General features: G+C 34.0%; 1 protein-coding gene across 1 annotated transcript; it reads left to right on the forward strand.

Moving 5' to 3' along the window:
* Window positions 1-529: 529 nt before the first annotated feature.
* On the forward strand, window positions 530-23,785 carry LOC132178303 (cell number regulator 7-like). Its single transcript, XM_059590746.1, has 3 exons — window positions 530-596; window positions 23,288-23,363; window positions 23,518-23,785. The coding sequence occupies exons 1-3, from the start codon at window positions 530-532 to the stop codon at window positions 23,783-23,785; spliced, it is 411 nt and encodes a 136-aa protein (XP_059446729.1).
* Window positions 23,786-24,258: the final 473 nt, after the last annotated feature.

A 24,258-nucleotide genomic window follows, 5' to 3' on the forward strand; every position in this document is an offset into this window, starting at 1 on the left:
TGCTCCATTTGCCCATCTCAACCGACAACAGTACTATGACAAGAAGAATGCAGCAAACTCACGTCTCATGATAAAGATAAAAAAAGAGCCTAATTGCTATACATATGAAGTTTAAACGCTAGAAATTCTTTGTATCCATTTATCAACGTGCATGTTATCTCTTGTATCTTGTATGTTCTAGCTGCTTTTCTTTGATTTGTAATTGTTTATATTATATACTTAATTAATGAATATGAAAATGCTATTTAGTAAACTATTATACAATTGTCATATAATTTGATGATGCAATAGTAAAAATTAGCCATTAAATCAAAACATTAAAAAATGAAAAATAAAGTCTAATTTTCATTGCTACGTACATTATCCCAGTTATTTAATGGCAGTTGTATAGCAATCAGCTAAAAAATATTACTCTAATAAATATACCTAGGTGGTATATATTTGAAATCCCTAACTGAAGCTGTAGAGCTCCCGAATATGGAATCGAAGGACGAGTTCGACATGCACAATGCCCACAATGATGAGTAGCATGACGCCGTCTCGATCGGGTGACAATGACGACGACTACTTCTACGACGGCGGCGACAATGTTGGCGGTATTTTGGGTTTGTTTTTGTTTTGGTAAGATTTTCAGAAATTTTGAATTTTTGGGTATGCAGTTATGCCATTATGGTATGTGAATTATGTCAAGTTTTGAAGAGAAGCTCAGTCAACCCAAGAAGCATGAAGCAACCAATTAGTATAAGTGAGAGGTGGAGGTTTTCTTTTACGTTACAACTCAATATATAATAGAGTCGTTGTAGAGGCCGGCAATTACTGCAGAGGACCTCACCCTATATGCACTATAAACCAATTGGGGGATTAAATCGTGCGTGGGTCTTCTCATGGTACATGTGTCTAGTCAAGTCTAAATATAATTAAATATAATTGTGGACTGCAATAAACTTAAATATTAATATTAATACTAGTTTTTTTGCCTTAAATATTACCAAATAGCTAGAGAGATAACGGTCTGTGTAATCTTTTCTTCAAATTATGTGGAGCCATGTCACTGTTATGTTGGGCCACACTTCCGCTAGATATTGGATAAAGATTATCATTATAATAATTTTAACCTCGGTGCTCTTAAGGGTATTACAGCTCTTACCCTTTTTATTCCATTAATTATAATGTTTATTTATTCTCAAATATGTAAGGACGTGTGTTGTGGATGGCATGATTGATGATTCCGAAACTTTAGCATCTCTAGCAATAGTGGTTATTTTAGCTATTCAAAATACACATTTTTTTATTTTAGTTACTAATATTTTAATTAATATAAATTCCAACAAATTATATATTCAACTCTCTACTGCTACTTCTTTAAATGTTATTTTTATTGTTTTTACAGGGTAAGGAGAGGGAGATCGAGGAAAAGAGAAGGAGAAATGATTAAAATAATTGTAGAATCTATTACAGTGAACTGTTACATATGAAAGTTCATTGTAGCAAAAATTTTAGAATAACTAAGACGAAAAAGGCTGATAATAACTAAATATAGCTATTATCAGAAGATATACTATAGTGTAATAAAAAGATCATTTTTTGCTCATAAAAGTCTTAGGTGGCAAGAGGCCATAGGCTCATCAGTGGGTGGGGCCACATCAACTACAAATAGAGCCTATAGCCTTTTGTTACCAAGAACTTTTATGCACCAAAAAAAATTTTTTATTGCACTTTATCATTTTTCATATTATCAATCTTTTAGAGCATCTACTGGAGATGTTAGTGAGCTGAATATAAAATCAATAGAGAATTTCATTAACGTTTTCATAACATAAAGTTTCACCAAGAGAATTGGTCGACCATCTATTAGGTCATATAGAAGCTTCAAGCATTATTGCAATTGCAATTATTATAGCTTGATGCAGGGGTGCCAAATTGCAAAAAACAAAGAGAAAAAAAACCATTTCCACATAGCCAAGCCTGAGGGAAAAGATAGTTGGGAAATGAATAATGGGTGCAACAGTTAATATAATATGATTGATTCATCAAAAATGGAACCACCACTAAAGTTTCTGAATTGAAGCCTGCAATTATCCTTCTTTCTTTATTTTCCCAGTGGAGATCCGAAAGGGATAATGCTTTAGTGAAAGTATATATTCAGAGAATATTCCAAGATAAAGAAAATTATCAGGGGAAACATATATGGGGTAGGGAAAGCTCTGCACCATAAGCAAAAACCAGTTTAAATTACAGCATGCATGAAAGTCAGTCTGTTATTATTGCTTCTGCAGTGCAAGAGACTATCTCATTTTCCAAGAGCCACAGCATGCTAACACCATGCATGCATGCATGCTAGGACATGATTCATGTTTTGGAGGTGGGTTTAATTTCTTTGCCATGGCCATAGCCTCAATTTTCCTTCTGTTCTTGAGTTTAAATATTGGAACAAAACGCATCACTCAATAGCTAGCTAGCATCACGTTTTCTCGAGCGGATGAATGCCTGCTCGAGACACGTGGCAACATGTTCTTGTATTTTATTCAAAGGATTTGGGTTAGGCAATATATATTGTGGAAGAAGCTAGAGCAAATCCTTATTCTAATGGCGCAATCATTTTCCCCTCGGCCTTGTACCTGTCGGACGTTAACCGTTATATCAACCGAGGGGAAAAGAATTCAAAAGCTAAATAATTACTATTTCTTATCAATTGATTTTGGTTCAACCAAATTGTTTCTCATGAGAACCTAAGGTTTAAAAAGATTATTTATTTCTTATATCCGATATATATAGCACTCCTCCTTATATTTGAGTGTTGTGAACTTCACTCATGAAAGATCTATCATTATAAGTGGAAAAAGGCACTATTGAATATTTAATAGGCAGCTGAAAAAAGGAAAAAAAGAATAGTTTCCCCTCTTATTTCTAATTTCCGTACTTACATTGGGTCTAGAATAGATCATATAATTTATGTTCTTTTCTTTCTTGACAATTTCGAATACAGGTAGATGCATGTATCATTCACGTACACTGGTGATATCATTTACTAAGTGTCCGCTTGAGCCTCGGTCTACGTCAGGCTCCGTGGACCCTTGAGCCTAACAAGGCTTTTTTAGCCTTCGAGCTAAGTTTTTCCTGTTGGATGGTGAAGACTAGTGCCGTCAGATTAGCCCCCTCTTCTCCAAGGGGAACCACTGATTGGCTACCCTAGTTCGTCGGGTGTATTACGATGAGTATAGTAAGACCACTCTGACAACTGTATGTGAAGGAGAATATTTGTCGGACATTCTTTGCGTCACAACAACCATGTTTGCCACACATCTAGACCAAGGTAGTCCGTACAGACAAGATGTCATACGCTTAAGCAAGACAATCCATTATGACATGACGGCATATTAATGCTCAAAAGGAGTAGCCCATACTAACAAGTTGTCGGGTGCTCAAGAAGGACAATCCCTGCTAACAGGATGTTCCTCAATCAGAAGTGGCCCGAGTTGCTATACCCCTTCTCCTATAAATAGGAATCCGCTCTAGCTAGTTGGTAATTTTCTAATCCTTAATTCCTAAGTTTATAACTTTACATTCATTTCAAGATATTTTTTTTACTAACTTAAACATCAGAATATTCTTCGTTGACGCCTTCAACGTGTCACCTCTACCTGTTTTATGTGTCTCCACAGATCTCCTTGATTGAACTACTAGCTAACACGTATGCTGTCAACGGTCAACTGTCCCTAACACTTGCTAAATGCATAACGGTAAGCCCATTTATAATTCAGCATGTAATTAATGTTGATTTCATGAGTCCCATCTGATGGAGCTAGCTAGTTGACCTGTGTATTGTCATAACTAGTTCCTTGTACCCAAATAGAACAGTATGAATAAATGAGTCGCCACCCTTCTATTGGAGCAAGGACTAAGTGGCCTTTCCAACCACGTAGGGTCGACGTGCCTTTTAGATCATCCAAATTGCTCAGAAAAAATGGATTGGTCATCCCAAATTGTATACCATAGACGGACCATGATTAAAGCGTCCCAAATTGGCAGCCACGCGGAATTAATTAGAGGTCTTGATGAGTGATTAAACGGGTTTATCATGCTAGCTACAAATCGCCATCTCTCACGTACGTCACGATGGAAGTAAATGGTCCCTCTTTCGGTGTGTGAAATCGTGTCCAGATTCTTCTCCAAGAATAATATGCACTCGATTTGCCTACTGGAAGCTTGGGGCCTCTACAGGATCAGGGACTGTTGGGGGGTTGTTTTCTACAGAGACACTGGTTTTAGTGCGATTTGCATGATCATCATAATAATGGGGAATGGAGCTATAGTTTATCCAACACTTTTTTATTTTATTTTTCTTTTGAGTGTGCTTGACGTAGGAACATTGCTCCCCTTTGTGTTCCCCCCACTAAAGAAAAAGCCCCACACAATCAATTTGCTCAATGGGATTTGTAAGAGGCACTTTTGGTGAGGGGGGAAAAAGAAAAAGAAAAAAATAAATGTTTTAGGGGATTTAAGCCAAAGATTGCCCATCACTTGGGGTTGGAAAGGAATTAATGTCGTGGGATAGTGCTGGGTATGTATGTACCCTTTTAGATTAAGGGTACCCATTAATTATTGCGTTTAAGGGCTGTCCCAACGCTTGGATGGCACATGAGGTCGTCAAATATTGCTTTCTCATGTTTATGTCACTTATAGTGCCAAGGGAAACTTTGAAGTGTCCAAATTGGTGGAATCAGAATCTTCCCTATAATTGAAGATCCCGACAATTTTCCTTGTCTCTCCTTACAATTTCTTGTACATTGGGTAATTAAGGAATTGTAGAGGATCTAGATTCAATTTCTGCTGGGGTAGAGTCCCCAATAATTTTAATGCTCCTTTTATCTCCTTACCAAATGATCATGAGGTCAAATCTTCATGGACATTATTTGATTCCCCAAACAGAAAACGAAAAGAAACCACTAAAAAGGAGTATTTTATTTTATGTCTATAATTATGCTCCTAGTTCTAAATGTAGATTCATTCATGCACCTCTCATGCATGACCCCATAAAGGTAAAATTCTGATTCCAACCTGAAAAGGAAACCTGATCTTGGTAGGGGTAAGAGTATCTATGGGATAAGAAGCTTCTAAAAGCAATTTAGGATTAAAATTACTTTTAGCTATGTGAATATCTTATTGATAAATGTTTGGAGTACTAAAGTTTTTACTACATTTTTCATACAATCGATAAAATAAATAAATAAAAATGAATATAAGAGTGTAAATTAATTAACAAGTCAGAATTTTTGCTTAATTATTTTACCAACTTATAATAAAAATTGTAATACCCCTACTAGCACTCTATCTACTTAATTAATTCTAATTTCTTAGAGGTTGTAGTGCGCAACTTCAACTACAAGTATGTGTGTGTATATATATATATATATATATATATATTTGCTTTGGTTAAGAATGTTCAATTTCCACTTTTCAGCAAAGGAGAAGAGATCAATATCAATTTGTTTAGGATGAGAAGGCCTTGTCCCAACCCAGTATTATATCGAGAAAATGAAAATTTCACAAAGAGTAGATGAATTATAAAGGCATAAGTCTCTTTTAGTGGTTCTTTATTAGGTATGATTGACTTTTATAAGTGATTATTTCTATTCCAAATTAATTAACTAGAGTGAGAGTGCACGACTAGTGTTTTTCTTACATCGTTATAATTGGTATCAGAGCAACCTAACTACCTAATAACATTATGTGGTACTAGAGCACCATATGACGTGACCTCGACGAAGACGTTTGAAAGATTTAATGGGGGGAGATTGTATAACACCCTAGTAATTGATTTTCAAATTAAGTAATTCTTTTAGGCTAATAACGCAAATGTGTGCTGAAGTGCCGTTACAACCTTCTTAATAACTTTCCACGTGAGTCTGCATTAACATAACAAAAAAACAGAAAATGATGCATCGATCTCCCACCAAAACTTTCATCCCCGGCCCATTTTTATCTTGACACACTTTCTCGTTAAGGTAAAGTCTCGGATCAATCACTTCTTTCCGTTGCTCTAACTTTTTGAGGCTTATTTTAATCTTTAGTCGAGTATTAATTTGGGAAAAAAAATGATGACTTTAAGTGTGTAATCCATTATCGTGGTGGATATCAAATTCTCTCTTCCTATAAATTCTGGCTGACAACCACAAACCCACAAGCGAATCGCAGGATTCGTGGTTGAGCTTAGGGCCCGAATTGAAGTGGATTAATTAGATGGATTAGCATTTACTTGGTGTACCTAAGATGCACAATTTAATACGCATCCTCTTTCCAAGGAGTCACCAAATTGTCAACATGCATTTTAATTCAATTTCATTGGGACAGTTTATATAAAAAATTTGGTGAAGGCGACTTTTTTTTTCTAAAGTATGTTTATGAGTATGATGATTACCGTCTCATTATGAATATAAAATTAATAATAATAAAGTATGTTTATGATAGTACAAACAGCCACCCCTTGTGAAATTATTTGCTATGATCTTGCTAATTAATTACGATCCTTGTTCAAATCAAAATCAAATACATTTTATATATAAAGTATTAAGTGTATTTACTTGAAAGATTTACATCTTTCATGTCAATCCAAAATTTTGGAAGAAAAACCAAAACTTTGAAGAGTATGGAGAAACGTTTGTGCCATATTGTCTAGATACAAAGAGGTCAACTAATTTATAAAGTATCATCTTCACTTAATTAACAATTAATAAATTGAGTGGTGGAGAAGAGAACTAGTCACTTAGCGCGCCGCCCTTGACATGGGGATTATGTATGCATTGGAGCGAGAGACTCTAATTAATTTTGGAAATTAAAGTTGAACTAAGTTGACAAAGGGAGTCTTCGTATTTTTTTTTTTTTGTTGGGAAAAATATAAAAAAGCCCCCCAAACTATCAGCCGTTTTCAATTTAGCCCCATAATGTTTCAAAGGTGATAAAGTAGCCTCCTAAACTACCAAACTATTGCATTTTGGCCACTCCGTTAGTCAAAACCGTCAGTTTCGACGGAAACTGCAAAACGACGTCGTTTTGTTGGGGGGCTAGTTTATCACTTTCTAAACATTAGGGGGTTAAAATGAAAACGACTGGTAGTTTGAGGGGCTTTTTTATATTTTTCCCAAATTTTTTTTTTTCATAAAAGGGCATTGTAGTAACTTACCCATAACAAAACGAAGTCGTTTTGCAGTTTCCGTTTAAACTGACGGTTTTGACTAACAGAGTGGCCAAAATACAATAGTTTGGTAGTTTAGGGGGCTGTTTTATCACTTTTGGAACATTAGGGGGTTAAATCGAAAACGGCTGGTAATTTGGAGAGCTTTTTTATATTTTTTCCTTTTTTTTTTTTTTTTTTTTTTTTTGTTCAGTCGACCAAGCATGATGCATCACGACCCCATACAAAAACCTAGAGCCTTATTATCATTAGAAGGCTTGGGAGAACCTCGTTCAACCGGCCAAGACACAAACTTAATGAAAATCTAATGTTTTCTAGGCCTTGGAATTGATTAATATGCTATTTAAGGTGTCCATTAAGTTGAATGTTGTGGTTACAATTTGTGACAATTGGATTAAATAATTTTGAACCGTTAGATGTGTCCAAAATTACTTTAAGTATGACATTTTGGTCATCTTCATAGATACAAACACAGTACCGTTGTCTCATGTCTCCTATAAATTTCTTTTGTGTTATTCTCTTTATAAGGGTGTTTTCATGTTACTCTAAAATGAAAATTTAAAGTACATTTGAGTTTTATTGTATCATATACGAACAATTTTGTCAAATCCCTTTAACATTTAAAAAGGAGACAAATATGTTTTTGCCCTCATAATTTTTATAACAAAATTAGGCCAACCTCCATAAGCAATTGGCTTAGTTCGGTTATGCCAAGATGAACAAAGACTCATGTCGTCCTAATAAAATTTTAAATGAGACAACAAGATCATGAAATGGATCCATTTTTTTTTTTTTTTTTTTTTTTTTAAGAAATACCGATATCATTCATTATGAATAAGCTTGCAAAGCAAGTACAAGGTACATCATTCATTATGAAATGGATCCACTTCTTGTATCAATAACTATTTCTTTATTTCTTTATGTTTATTTAAAGAATAATGTTATATCTCACAATTATTTTACACGGTTGACATGATAATCTCAGCCAATATTTATTTATTTTTAATTTTAACAATAACTAATCTAAAGATTGATGGCATGGAACTATCACATTAATATTATGGAATAATTATAAGACAAAAAAAAAATTAGTATTAATTACGCTTATTTAAATATGACTATTTTGAGTAGAATATAAATAGCATCCACTTTAAATCATCAAACAGAATACGAACTTAAATCATTATTCATATGCTAATTAGGTATGTTTCCATGCACATGCTCGCTCCAATCGTATTTTTTTTTTCTTTTTTGGGTTAAATAATACAACAAAACCGTCATTTAATTGATCATGTGAATCAGCTGGCCACCAATTACAATTGCGTGATGTGACACGCGGTCAAGCAACACGGTGACCGCACCTGCACAAACACGCAGGATTCTGGATGACGAGAGAAAAATACCTACGACTATCGCATTCTTTATGACCACAAAAGGCTAACGCATTATGAAGAAATGCAGATAACTGTGACACGTGTAAGGTAGCTAGATTATTAATTAATTAATTAATTAAGCTTTAGTACGAGTAAGTTATTGACCCACCATCATTGTTTTCTGTTTCCATAGTAATATATAAATAGATTTTTCTTTATAATATATATTCATCAAGAGAAACAATATTAACGTGTTTCATATTATTCAGGAAACTAATTAATGTGTGATCAATTGACTACAAACTAATTGCCAATGGCAGAGTAGGAGGGTCGAGAGGAGATAAACGATTTTTGTAGTCTACCATTAACTATTGAGCGTAATTTTCAATTTTTTGAGCACGGCCATGTGCATGATAAAATAGTTGTCATAAAAGACATATGTTAAGTTTAACGGCCTCTCAACACACACGTGCATGCGTGGCAGCACATGATTATACCCCGACAACTTTTGTCGTTTTAGTGTTTCACACGCTATTTAGTGTTAAACATTCTCAATAATTCTACGGGTCATTTTGTAAAAAAACTTCAGAAATTGACAGATGTGACACCGCTTTGACATATCAAATTATCATTTTGTGACAAATAAGCCATTTCGTTAGGCTTGACCATTAACTAATCTTTTCACAACACACATACAACATCGTCCAATAAATTAAGTTCTTGTCGGAACAACAATGCAGAAAATGAAGATGCATTTTAACTATGATATATAATATCATTCACATGTAATTAAATATTTGTAAGTAGACTTAATTATTCCTTTAATAGGGAAAGATTTAATGCATCCTGCATGATTCACTTTGGTACGTGGGTTGTTGCATGAATTTTATTTTATTTTATTTTTTTACACCTGTAAAACATCGATCGTTTTGAAGAGACTAATTTGGACACAACTGCATGCCGGCATAGGATGTTTTAGTGGAATTTGGCTCCCCTAGACCTGAACTCTCTGATATGAAAATATAACTCAAGTAGGAGCTGATAGATTATGATTTTTAATTAAGGTTGTGAGTTAAATATGTGATTAATTATGAAAGTAAACTATGATGTTTTAGTGCTTTGATGTTATCTTTATAGTTTATTCTTCAGTTAATTTAGAAAATAAAATTTTTGTAGTGTTTTTCGTTGCCGGTTTAACAAACATTAAGGCATAGTCCGGATCGGAACTACATGAAAGCTAAGCTCCATGTTTCTCCAAAAAAAAATTTTAAAAATGCCTCTATAATTTTTTTTTCAAATTAGAATTTTACCTTCTCAAATTTTCTATTTTTTAGTTCAAAATTTAAATGCTAGTTCCGCCCCGGCCCGGGCATATATAGTAGTATTTTGATTGAAGTAATATTTGAAAAGCATTCAAGTAATCATAACTTCTTAATTGCAAACAATTTTGATTTGGCCACCTATTGGAGTTGAGTTGGCATCACAAGCGGATATGCTTTAAAGATCCTTCGTTAAACGCACTAACTCAATTAGATGATAAATAGGTCGTCTACTCAAAATTTAAAATGGTGGGAGTGGGGTGGGGAATAGACGCCGCTGATATATGGTCGTCGTCGATTTATTTTTATTTTTTAAATAACAGAAAATAAAAGGTAAAAAAATTATTGGATAACACTTTTTTCCTTCTCCTTTTTTTGTTTATAATTAAAATACAAAATAATAATCACAAAATATTCAAAAACCCACTAAAAATGTATCAAGTGAACCAAAAATTCAGATCGACTCCTTATCATCTGAAAGGTTGCTGGCCAAATGCATTGGGCTAGAGCTGCTGGTACTTTATAGGATTATACCTATATATTAAAGTAGAAGCAGAGGTCTATATATATATCTTACCTTTTGGCTGCACAAAATTAAAGCTGTTGATCAGTAAGGGCCATATCGATCTTCGATCTTTTTCAATTTGACTAAGGGCCCTCTGATATATATTCCACCACCTAATGAGTCCCCTTTGGCATCACAAAGAATACCCGGCAGTACATGAGGGCCGGGCCTCCTTCCATTATTCTTCGGTCAACTTGTCCAAGCACCATGGAGACATGTAAAATCAAACAAAAATCAATGTCAATTAAGCAAATGTGACAGATGGAAAAATTTTCATCCATTCCTATTAAGTTTGTTCTTCCTTGTTGGTAGTGGAATTCATGACATATATATACATGGATTATCCTGTCCAATGTTTTGATAAAGACGACAACCGTGAAAGTTTGAAATTAACAAGTGTCAACTTTTGATGCCATTTATGTTAGCAAGCCTACGTAACACCACTAGGGCTTTGGCTATGGCTTGATAACCCCTTTAAGGTCCCTTTTTGGGGTTAATAAATTTTTACCCCCTTTTTTGCTTCTTTCTAAAACTTACTTCTTAGCGTTTTTCAGAAAGTACGGGGAAGATAAATATGTTTTTTTAGTTTTGTACGAAATATTGTATAAGAAACAGACATTTCAACTCTACACGTGAGTCCCTTATGACGTGTTACGATCAGAATAGTTTTTAAAAGTAGCATTTATTTTTAAGTGGCTTGGCAAACACTTTTCAATTCTTCTTTTTGTTAAGTAAAAACCAAAAAGGAAGGTTAAAAAGGTTGTCCAACGTCCCTATAATTCTTAAAGCCAGAGCAATGTAGTTCTTACGTAGTACATACTCAACCCCCACAAGTATGTGGGAAATTGCATGCGTATATGGTTTGAAGGAAGGGACAAGATGATGTGAAGTGGGCACTTCGAAACGAAAGGAGTGGAGGGCTAAGAGCCGGTTTGGCATTGTGTTTGATGGGCCTTAAAAGTGCTTTTAATACTCAAAAAAGTCTGTTTAAAGAAAAAAGTATTTGTTTGGTAAAAAAATTAAAAGCACTTTTAAGAGTCCAAAAAGTCTAAAAACGGTCAAAACGCACTTTTACAAAAGCTTAAAAAATGAAGCTTTTGCCCAAAAGCTTTTTTTTTACTTAAAAGCTTTGTTTCTCAAACGCAATCTCGAACCGGCTCTAAATGTTATTACAGGTTCTATCATCAATTGGAAAATCCGTGTATTTACAAGCTGGAGGCAATTTAATTTGGTCCTGAAAATTATATATAGAACAAACAGAGGCCTCAGCTTTGAGTGGGAAACGTTGAAATGCATCAATGTGGTATGATTAACAAGGGAAAAGGGCCAAGAGCACTGAGTGCATGAATCTTAGTGGAGGATACATAAACATTGATAAAGAAACTAGCACTAAATCAAGAAAGCAAATTAGGAAAGAAATTAATATTATGGGCGTTGCACAATTTCTTTGGCCTATTCTTTTGGTGGGTATCCTCTCAAGACCTAACCCCAACTTCTACTAACCAATCCATCTCCTGTTCTGATTCTTTATAAATAATATAAAATCTGCAGAAGCTTTACATCATATCAACCCATTATTTGGAAAGTTCGACCAAAATTTTGGTGGGGGAATCGGGGTGATGTCAAAAGGAAAGTATCTGCTAACAAATCATTCTTCACTAACACTCATTGATATATGTGTAATAATACACTGAAAACCCATTACAGGGTTTCACAGTGTGAGCACCCAATAAATTAATTAAATGAGATCATATAAAGTTAGATATATGCTTAAATTAGTCTCCAATTAACCTAAGGTATACAAACTGTTTCGGAAAGTCAATGCAGCCACGTTAATTAATATTGAACACGATTTGAAATGCACAAGTTTGAAAGAATTATATATATATATAGTGCATGCTTGCTTTACACCTGGAATCGAACAGCAGGCTTCTTTCAGGAATATTAATGTAGGATTTGCACATTTTTTCTGTGGGGGATTAACTGATATGACCGGATGGTAATTAAGAAGATGAGCAAGGGGTTGCACGCACTGTATATATGGTTCGTGTTTATTAATGAGACGCAACAATTGAAAATGTTGACATGATTAACACGTCATAATCACGTGATTGTAAACATAAACTTGTGATAAATTATCAAGATATGCATATCTTTAATGTTCCGAAAACATATGGTGGAAGGTCGAGCTTAATTGGGTTATCTCTAGTGAAAAAATTATTGGAGATCTTTACGTGCAAAAATTAAGGGTGAAGATTAAATATTACCTCCAACAACTAAAAAATAACTGAAGTTCTTCCCGAATTTTACAATTCTCATATTAATTTTTGGACACGACATCTCCGTTCAGTCTTGGGTCTGATGCTAATAGAGAGGTATTTTTGTCACAAAACGATAGTTTTGTGTTTTCCTAGTGTCACACTCGTCGCTTCAAAGATCACAAACTATATATAAAGTTGCAAAAAAGGAAATTAATTAACAAACCTGATCCAGAAATTAGAGCTTCGATCAGTCTGAACATGTATACAATTTAGTCAACAACAAGAAATTTCACGTTAAAGTTTGCCGCAATGATACATGCACATGGAGACAAATGGGTTGTTCGATCGCTTGTTGCACTTTCCTTTAAAAGGTGAATATTGTTCATGAATCATGATGGGTCATCAGATATATTAATTAAAAAAAGAAAAGAAAAGAGAGAGAGAGAGAGAAAAAGAAAATTAAAAAGATGATATTATTCGACATGCAAGGTTAAGAAGACAGAAAGGGCCTCATCAATTTGTTGCTGTACTACTGTTGGTCTGACGTACACGTTTGATTCATCAGCAGTATTGCCGCCCAAGCAAGCTTAACCATAGGATTCTCTACTTCTTTATATTGGCATTATTCCAGAACTCTAGTAGTACAATTCTAATAAATAATTAAGAGGGTTCAAGATTGGATAGAAATTAGCTACAAACTATAAATTATTATTATTATTATTATTATTTATTTTTTTTTTTTATTCACAGCTGGAGAGAGAAGAGGAGAAACTATAAATTAGCATATGCTATTCACATGCATGACAGTTTATTAGAGCGATTTGTAAAAATTAGCTACAAATCCAACAGAGGGATCTTTTCCTACTAACCAACGGGTAGAATTAGAGATGGTAGAGTCGGTAGTAGGATCGATCTCTATGCTGTAGAGTAAGAATATTTAATGAGTAATAATATAAGGAGAATTAGAGTTTTTTTAGAGTCATCTCAAATGTGATGTGATTTTTTAAATTACCATCAAATTTGAGATAATCATTATTGAATTTCAATCTATTAGTGATTTTAAAAGTCACATCACATTTAGAAGATTCTAATAAAACTCTAATCCTTCTTATATTACTACTCAGAATTAATAATCATGAAAGAGTCACACACCCTCCAAAAAAGAAGGTGGAGATGCCCTAAACAGTGAGATCAGGGCTGCGCAAGCTAGCCTCAACAAGAGGGGCCTCTCTCTTAGTCCAACCGTGCAGGTTATACGACCTTTGGAGCCCAATGCAAACTGCTGCCATCATAGAGAATGAGTCCATTTAAGGCCAAGTCCAAATTTAGTTTTAGAAAATCAAGAGGAGGGAGCCATTTCTTGATCTTGAGCATTGTCAACAGCTTCCCTATTACTCACCTTCCCTGTATACAATGTAAAAAAAAAAAAAAAAAGTCGCAAAAATACCCACAACACATATTCTATTGGTTCTCTAAGTATTGAGAATGCTTAAATTTTACCAAATGTGTAAGAAATCAAAAGAGCTTGCTTATCCATTATTTTAATACAAATTATTTATTTTTCTTCTCATTTCTCGTCCCTTTACCTTTCATTAGGAATTATGTTGAGATTTTATAAAAAAAGTTGAGGGTAAGAATAGAAACTTGTATTTTGTAAATAAAGAATATTTAATTGATATAGAGAAATATAAAGAAAGTTATTGTGGAGTGTGTTTTGATAAGGAAGAAAAAATATATTTTTCTTTCTTAAGAAAAAATTAAGGAAAAGTTGCTGAGAATGCTCTTAGGTGCTAATTAATTCAAGGCCCGGAGATGTGAGGTTAAGCTTTTGTTTTGGAGGGTGATGCTTCCCAAAATCAGGTAGGATATATATATAAAGAATAAAAACCCCACTGATATTATCTTAAAGTGTTTTTTACATAACGGATCAAAATACATTAAAAACTGACGCTTTAAATCACAAAATATGTCCTTTTTATTAGAACTAGTCTGATTAAAAACCGCTCTGCATGCATCAGAAAGCTTAGTCAATAGTCTTAGGGGATATTTTCTCATCAAGTGCTTTATTAAGAGATGCTGCCGGCGGCTAAGCTTTTTAGTTTGGAGGGCCAAACCAATATATAGCATTAGGGGAGAAATTCTAATGAAGTGGATTATTACGCACGAGACATGTACAGCCATAAGATCAGATATCCAGGACAATTACCACAAAAAGTTGAAAGTGATGATGATCATCGTCCATGAGAAATGAGAATGGAGGATATATGGCACGATCAATAAACACGTGATAAAGTGATCGAAGGTATTCATAGACAAGAATATAAGCTGTTATATATATAACTGTCATCTTCTCCTATAATCTTTTTCCCGTATTTGATTAAAATAAAATAAAAAACTGTCATATTATTAAGATGACCTGATAACAAAAATTAGCCCTCAATTTTTTCCTTTTACAAGCTTATATTGAGGCTGATTTTTATAATCACGTAATTTTAATTGTATGAAAATTGTAAAACAATCTGTTAAATATATAGTATTACTCATCTCGATGAGTTTTTTTGAAATGAGACGGCTTACTTATAGCACATATAAGTCTATAGTATAGTGGATATTGGATAGTACGTACAACCTTACCTACAATACAATGTATACATTGTATTGTATATATATATACATTGTATTGTAGGTAAGGTTGTATGTACTATCCAATATCCACTATACTATATATATAGTACAAAGTAAATATGAGAAGAAAATCACGTAAAGACTTTAACATGTGATTCAAGATAATATTAGAAAAGTAGATAGAGTGATTCATATCTTCTTTCTTTATGCTCTTTGGTCGATCGCTTTAAACTCGAGAACAAAATCCGTTTCTTTAGTCAACATGTCCCAATCATCATGGAGACACATTGAATCGAACCATAATCCATGTCAGGAAAATGTGACAGCTAGTACTTGAGAAATATTTCCCAATGCTTTTGTTAACATTTTTCTTGTCCTCCTCATCGATATTGCACCCAGAATCTGTGGAGTTGAGCATTTGAGAATAGAGTTGTCACCTGTGAAAGATTGAAAACACTATCAAATGCTTTTTCTTTTTCTTCTTTCACTTTTTTCCAGAGCCAAACCTTTTTTGGTTCACCGCATTATACAAGAAGTGGCTCCTTATTAATTTCAAAATTAAGTACAGGTGACATCATCAGCAAATGAGAAGGCCTTCTCATTTGTAAGAACAATTTGAGTGGGGAACATTGAAATTAATCCATGAATGTGTTGGTTAGTAATTAAGGAATAGACATGGCCACTCAACTTATTTTAGTGGAGGCGGCTTTATAAAATGTTGATACACCCACTGCCACCATCCCAATTGCATTCAAGCTATAAGCTTGCAATTGCTTGCCCAGCTTAAAAGCAAAAATGAAAATCCATGTAATTAGCTAGGAAAATATTAGATGATTAAGAAAAAAAAAAATATATATATATATATATATATATATATATATATATCAGATGAATAATCTTAACCCAACTTATAGCCAAGCAATCAATGCTAGCTGTGTTCAGGTTAATTTAGAGAAGGAATTGAAAAACTATATATTAACATCGATCAAATGCAGAAAGTATATATTGTCAATAATTCGATGAAAATCGGGGCGTGATATCATCATGATTAAAGCTGTATCGCACCAAAAGGCCATTAGCGATGTACAGTTTAAGCACCAAAAGAATGAGATGACGTAAGTTGACTTTGTCGGTTAATAATGTCGAAAAAGGGTAATAGAAGGAGTATATTCAAGTTAACATGTACACCCATAACATGCATCAAACATGAATGGTAACTATTAAAATATATTCTATGTTTATTAAAGATTTAGTTTCCTTATAAGCCTAGCTATAATAAATTCCCTATCTTACCTTATTTAGGACACCTTAAATTCTAATATCATCCAATATAATATTGTAATGCTCCAGAAATTAATTAACTCAGAAGGGTTACCGTAACATTACCAAGACTATTTAATAAGTAATTATCTCGGAAAGTCCCATAGACGTCCTGATCAAAGGAAAATGTAAAGGAATATACATCTCTTATTCCTAATTAACAAACAAAAAATAGCCATGCATCTAATTAAGTCACATAGTTCTCAAGGAGTAGCTCAATCGGCTGTAGATCACACCTAATGAAGCGGAAGTTACTAGTTTGAATCCCTCCTCTTTCTCTTATGTGAACATGTCAAAAAATAAATAAATAAATAAAAATTAAGTCACATAAAATGATAACGAGAGCAAGATGCTAAAGCATCACAACATACCTAAAAATAAAGGATAACGTCAAGTATCTTGATCATAGACCGGTCATCAGATCTAGAGCACTCAAAATAATACATATCAAGTCTGATAGTCAAGAGAACATCAAATACAAATAACTAAGCTTCATCAAAAGAAATCCACAAAGATCCCGCACAAAGCTTATATACTACGTACCACAACATGAGCCCAAAAAAGGAAAAACCCTCCTCCAGGCCTACATGTACTCCACCATACTAGCTAGGGGTCTCCACAAAGATAAGCCTACCCAAGTCACCCATGTAATTCTCTTGCAATGACCCCCACGAATTGACCATGCATCTTTTACAGATCTCACCAACTGCATGTAAAGCAAAAATGTAAAAATATTTTATAGATGGAAAAGATAATGCATAAGTCTACGACTTAGCGAGTTAATATATTAGAAAATAGGTTATTTATGTAGGGAACCCAATCTTTTATAAAAATAAGAAAAATGACGCACATGATGCATCATCATGCAATATGGTTATTGTAAGATAAACAAGATTGAAAATCATGTTGATGCATTAATATACGTACTATATATATTACTATAAGTGTTCAAGTAATAATTATCCTCCATATGATATATTCGTACTCATAACCCTTTTATGAAGAGGTTTACAAAACTCGTGCAACATCGATGTCCCAATGAGATACAATGACCCGTTACCACTAGTGGTTCGACGAAGATCAACCTTGAATGATCCACACAACTAGCAGTGCCGCAGGGCGTGACCACCATTTGTATCGGGCAGGTCACCTCTTCCCATTGGATCCAAGGCAATTTACATTAAAATAAACGTGGACAATGGGTTGAAGCCCATATACTAATATGTACATGCTTTAATTTATTTCATACATTTTTCCAACGGTACCCATGTCATATAAACATATAAATCTTTTTTTTTTTCTTTTCAATGTATGAATTTAAAAAACTCACACAACCAATCATTCACTTTCCCAAATACTCCATTTGCAAAAAATTAGATCGAGTTAACAACATTACATTTCATGTAAGTATAGAATATGCATGTTTGATAATAAAAAAGGCATGCAAAAGTTGGTAAATAGTTTCCAAGTGAATTTTACTCATCTTGATCGTAAGGGTCCTTTTAGTAAACTTCTTCGAACTCACCAATTTTGTCATCTGCAAAATATCCTAATGTTAGAAGGGCCCATTGGGCTAAAAGCCTAAGTCTATTCCTCAAGATAGCCAAGATACATTTTCTGGTCCAAAAGTGATCAACCTTTATGCATCCAAACCACTATGTTAACAACTTTATTAACTTTCCATTAACAACCCCTTAATTAAGAGCCCCGGTGGATAGTCCTTATCCATCTCTCACAAAGCTTACACTCGCATTAAAACCTACTTAATCCGATTAAAACAACAAACAACCTAAAGTTAGGGTTCTTTTCAAAAAAAAAAAAAAAAAAAAAAAAAAACTTAAACCTTTCTTCTTAAACCAAACTTAAAACAGTACTAATTAAGACGAACAACACGTACACACATAACCAACTATAGGAAAGACAGTAAATAACAAGAGATTACAAGACTAGAATAAGAATTCTCACATCGAACGATGTGAGAATTTTTGCGACGAAAAAAGAAGAAGTCATTGGCGGCGACAAAAAGTCACCGCTAATGAGGAGTTATTAGTGGCGACCCTAAAAGTCGCCGCTATTTAGCATTAGTGTTGGATTAGTAGCAGCCACTAAATAGCAGCCACATGTTGCCGCTATTTGTAAATAGCGGCGACTTTGCCGCTATTTGTAAATAGCGGCGACTTTTTGCTCATTAGTCTACGCTAATGACTTTTTTGCTAATGACTTTTTTTTTTTTTTGTAGTGGTTGTGCCTTGAACATATGTTACATGTCTCTTTTTTAAAAATATATATATATAAATAAATAAGAGTAAAAATCTTACTTTTAGCATTAGCTAGTCTAATTGAAGTATCAGTCCTAATTTGCTGATCAAATAACGCAGTCAAAAGATTGAACATCAGACAATCAATATATATCCCGATTGTCTATATATATATGGCTTATGGCTTACCTACAACGATGATAATGATAATAATATTAATATTATATTATTATTTGGAGACGGCAAAAACGAAATTATGAAAGCATTTGGCATTCCTACAACTGTAAGCATATATATTCTTCTTTGTACCCTGGTCGAAAGTTTCCTACTTGTCTACAAGAAGAAATTCCAAGAATAATTATTAAATATTATTTAAGCATAATATTTATTAAATATCGAGCAGAAGACCGTGGAATAGTTTATCAAGAAGTAAAATAAAATGACATCATTGGGTATATTGTGCAGGCATGCGTGTTTTATTTATGTACGTATGAGACATGCTATCCGTCCTTTTCATTGGTCCTCTTTCGTCTATAACTTTTTGTAAATTCACAATTAGATTTGTGAAACTCAAAAATTAATGACAGTTTAGAGCTCTTAATTAACTTGCTATGAGAATAAATTGTAAAGTTATGGTTCAAATTCAGAACTTGTGCTTTAATACCATATTCTATTAAACACAAATACAAGGGCATAAAAAAGAGTGAATTAAATCATCTAATTAATATTTTAATAAAATAAATTAGAAAAATGTATTACCATGAATTCTTCCACTTCCAGCAGTGTGGTGGCATGTATATATATCATTGGTCTGACGGATCGAGGTGACTATACCTAGAATGACCGATCGAGGTGGCTATTATATAAGTCCCTATAAGTCCCAATATAATATTAAGAAGTTACCTGGATTGTCTGAATATCCTTGTTGTGTTTTTTTTTTTTTTTTTTTTGACTAGTGACCTCCGCTTCATTAGGCGTGGTCCTAACCGATTGAACTACCTCTTGGAGACAATATCCTTGTTGTGTTACTTAAACTATAGTTGTTGTTGTTTATCTACTATTAAAACGTACTACTGTTATTATTATAAGATGTTTGTATAGGTTGCAATTGGAAGGTTTGACAATATTTTGGTTTGCATATATAGATATAACTTTATTTTATTTTTATTTTTATTTTATTAGACATTTGTATAAATTTGGACATTTGATATCCAATATCATGTGTCAATCGTAATATTATATAAGTCCCTATATTTTTTTCTTCTATGTCGTAATCTAAAGTTGATGATAATATTGTCGAATATTGAATTATGGTATATATATATATATATATATATATATATATATATGAGGGGAATATGTAATCTTTTCCTAATAACTTTCTTCCCCGGCCACATTTTTTTTTTTTTTTTGTTTTTTTTTTGTTTTTTGAGTTTTGTCACCCACCAATACCATACTAAGTGTATATATATATTATCGATTAAATTATATGCAATAATTTAATATTATCTAACCAGTCGATTTCCTCAAAAACATCAAACTTCCAGGTATAAATGGAGGGGAAGTATAAGGTAATCCTAGGATCCTCAGAGTTGCAGTTACACTAGTCTCACAAGGCTAGGAAATATGAACATTGATCATCGTCCCCAGCAGTCCAAGTGATCCGCTGACCTTTGTCAATGTGGAGAGGACCCGGGACACGTGTTCTTCTTTTTTTTTTTTTCCTTATGACCATAAAGTGCGTCTTCTCTACATGAATTGGATAAAGTTCGGACATTCACTTGTGGGCGTGATCCAAGAAATTATTTGCATTCAAAGAAAATAGAATATTAAACTTGATGGTTGACGAGACCTGGGGGCCAAACTACTTACCAATCAAGCCAACCCCGCAGCCTCTCATGCACACAACCACACATACATACTTCGATCTTTTAAGAATTGTGTTTAGAATACAACATTGACATTCATGGAAGCTGTGGTCCAGGTCTCATAACATGCTGTCTTCCGTGCATCACTTTTGGCTGAATTGCTGAGGTTTTGGATGAAGGTCAAAGCTGTAAGTTTATTCACACAATTAGGCCGTCCAGAATGATATATATAGTAAATTTATATATTGACATTTTAACTTGGTGCTTGTCCGCCACTCTTTCTTCATTCATTTTGCATAGCATGCGTCGCACAAGGCTGCGTTTATGGGATTTTGATGGCCTTCCAATGCCACTGTCTTCTCTCGTGCGTCTATAGAGAGAAATTAAGATCGAAATTCGGAATACCAGAGGATCCTTGTGGCGATTGCTGTGTACACTTCTGCTGTGAACCATGTGCTCTTTGTCAAGAGCATGCAGAGCTAAAACATAGAGGCTTGGACCCCTCCAAAGGTTGTACATATATATATAACTGACACCAAGCTAAAACAGATGAAGTACTCCTCCTCTTTTGATTGAAGATTATGATCATCTGATGCGTGCATGCATATCTGCTTGCTACTTACTACGTTGTAGAAACAAAATAAGAGAAGGATTGTTGTATAGGCTGATTTTTAGATTTTTGTTCCTTGCTGCCTGTATTGGACTTTGTTCGTGAGGTGCTTTGTGGGCTGTTTCATGTATCGTGTTCTAGCAGCTTTGTAACAACTTTGTATTTCATGATAATTTTCCAATCCCAATGTTTACTATGTTAAAACGGGTTGTCAATAAAAGTATAAAAATAGGCGCTAAAGAGAACTATATATTCAAAGATCATTCAAACGAACTTGCGACAAACTGATCTTTTTCTTTAGCCTTTAAAAAGGTTTCACGATTTTCAGAGAGAGAGAGAGAGAGAGAGAGAGGGAGGCTGCTATTCAAAAACATTGGGAGAGAAAAACCAAACACTTTGAGCCAATTTTGGGACACCTCTCTTGTTCTTCTTTTGCAACTAAATAACCAAAAAACCTTTAGTCACTAGAATTGTAGGTTGCAGTTGACAAATTTTGTTCATAAACAAGACTCATGTAGAAGAATGTTAAGAGGTTCTGGAACCATTGTAGTGGGAGGAAAAACCGGTCATTTTGCAAGTTGAGTCACTACAAAAAATTTACTAGTCAGGGTGACCTCATTAGGGGCAACTGCAAAGTGGACGCTAATAGTCGACCCAAATGATTAGTATTAACGTTCACAGTGGACGCTAATAGTCTAGGATTACAAAAGTTTTATGAGTGGATTAGTTTGCAACGTAATTAAGTCTTTTATAGTAAATACATTTGGGGTTGGTTGGCCCTTGGAGAGTTGTTTGAAAGTTTCCAATTCATTACCAAAATTTCTATGTTCATTTTTTATTTTCTTCTTGCTTGAATTTTGTATTGAAAAGAAAGGGTGATAGAGATAAAGATGAATTTATCTGATTATATTGAAAAGAAAGAATAAAGTGAAATTGATTCGGGCCCAATCTCAAAGCTCCAAGAAAGCGTAAGAGTACAAATTGGTTCTGGACTTTTCGTATCCTTCTCATAATCCCTGCAACTACTTACAACTGGTTCAACTAATTAAAGTTGCAAGGCCCAATTAGGTAAGAGACCCATTACAGCTGACCCATCTTACCTTTTGAGAGATTCAAAAGAGAGAAGAAACAGGAAGAGATTTAGGAAGCAAAACAATGAAAATGAGTGGAAGGCTAGTATAGGAGACTGCTGAGAGACCGAGAGAGTAAGAACTTGTTTGGAATTGTGTTTGAATGGTCTAAAAGTGCTTTTATTAACACTCAAATAGTCCGTTTGAAAAAAAAAAATATCCGTTTGGTAAAAAAAATTAAAATCACTTTTAAGAGTCCAAAAAGCCAAAAAAATGGCCAAAATGCACTTTTGGCAAACTTAAAAATGAATCTTTTGCTTAAAAGCTCTTTTTGACTTAAAAGTTCAATTTCTCAAATGAAATCTCAAACAGGCTCTAAGTGATGAAAGGAAAATTTGAGCGAACGGGAGGATGCATATGAGATGTGCAGCGGGCTAAAAAGATAAGGATTAATTAAGGTCACAACACTTTCACTTTAACTTAAAACCCTAGATGCAAAACGACGTCATAGGCTGTTAAAGTAAATTAAATATTTTACGTGTTAGGCATCACCTATTAAAAAATGATTTTGAGCTCACATGTGAGAATGAGTGTTAAAGTATTGATTAAGTGATTAAATTTAGTGATTTTGGGGGAACTAGTTACCGGCCTTTTCAGCCCAAATGGTCCAACCGCCTTTGTGGGTGTGCAGGGGACGACACATGTACATGTAAGTGCTCTCTTTCTTTCTCCAGCGCCATCGATGCACACAAATTTTGAAATATAGTCTACAATATATATATTGACATTCTCATGTAATTGGCATGCATGCGGCCATACATTACAGGTTGCATGACATGCTGTTTCCCATGCGTCACCTTTGGCCGAATCGCAGAGGTTTTAGATGAAGGAAAAAGCTGTAAGTATATATATAAATCTCATTTGGCTCAGAATAAGAAAACGTATATATAGTGGATGCACCAGAAGCCCAATATGTGATAAATCAAAAACTTTTACTTTTAACCTATTCTATGTGATTCATAATGTAATTTGTGGTTTCTGTCTATTTTGCAAAAGCATGCTGCCGGCAAGGTTGTGTGTGGATGGGATGTTGATGTTGTTCCAATTACAATGGCTTCTCTCCTGCATCTATAGAGAGAAATTACGTTCCAAATATGGATTACCAGACGAACCATGCTGTGATTGTTGTGTACACTTCTGCTGTGAATCATGTGCTCTTTGCCAGGAGCATGCTGAGCTCAAACACACAGGATTGGACCCCTCCAAAGGTTGTAAACTGACTCATCATGACAACAAAATTATTGTTACCTTTTTTAGAGGCTGACATTTTTTGTTTTGTTTTGTTTTTTTTTTTTTTTTTTAATGTACTAGGTTGGACTAACCCTCCCAGTCGTCTGTCCATGTTTAGATGATCTCCCAAGTTCCGTGGAAGATATATATTATCAACCAATTTGCCGGGGCTTCATCTTTTCTTTTTCTTTTTTTCTTTTCTATAAGTTTATAATAAATTTGCTGGAGGGATAGATAGTCAAATATAAAGTCGCAAGCATGGTTGAATAGATTGTTATATATCTTAAATATGTTTTCTTTATTTACTCATTCAACCATCTATTATATGTGGTGTGGCAATTGTAGTGAAAGAGAAAAGAACTCTCAAAAGAAAACCCATGTACGTAATGAAGAAAAAACATTCAAAAAAAAATGCCTTTTCTAGCTTTTGTCTATGTCAGAGTTAGAAAATTAAAAGAATATAAGGAAATCATCTAACATTCTCCAATTAGAAATAAGGACGGAGAT

This window comes from Corylus avellana, chromosome ca4 (genome assembly GCF_901000735.1).
Source record: "Corylus avellana chromosome ca4, CavTom2PMs-1.0".
Lineage (NCBI taxonomy): Eukaryota > Viridiplantae > Streptophyta > Magnoliopsida > Fagales > Betulaceae > Corylus > Corylus avellana.

Coding starts and splice junctions, on each gene's coding strand:
- LOC132178303 (XM_059590746.1), top strand. CDS start 530: ATGACGCCGTCTCGATCGGGTGACAATGACGACGACTACTTCTACGAC. Junction 597..23,287: donor CGGCGGCGACAATGTTGGCG/GTATTTTGGGTT, acceptor CATACATTACAG/GTTGCATGACATGCTGTTTC. Junction 23,364..23,517: donor GATGAAGGAAAAAGCTGTAA/GTATATATATAA, acceptor ATTTTGCAAAAG/CATGCTGCCGGCAAGGTTGT.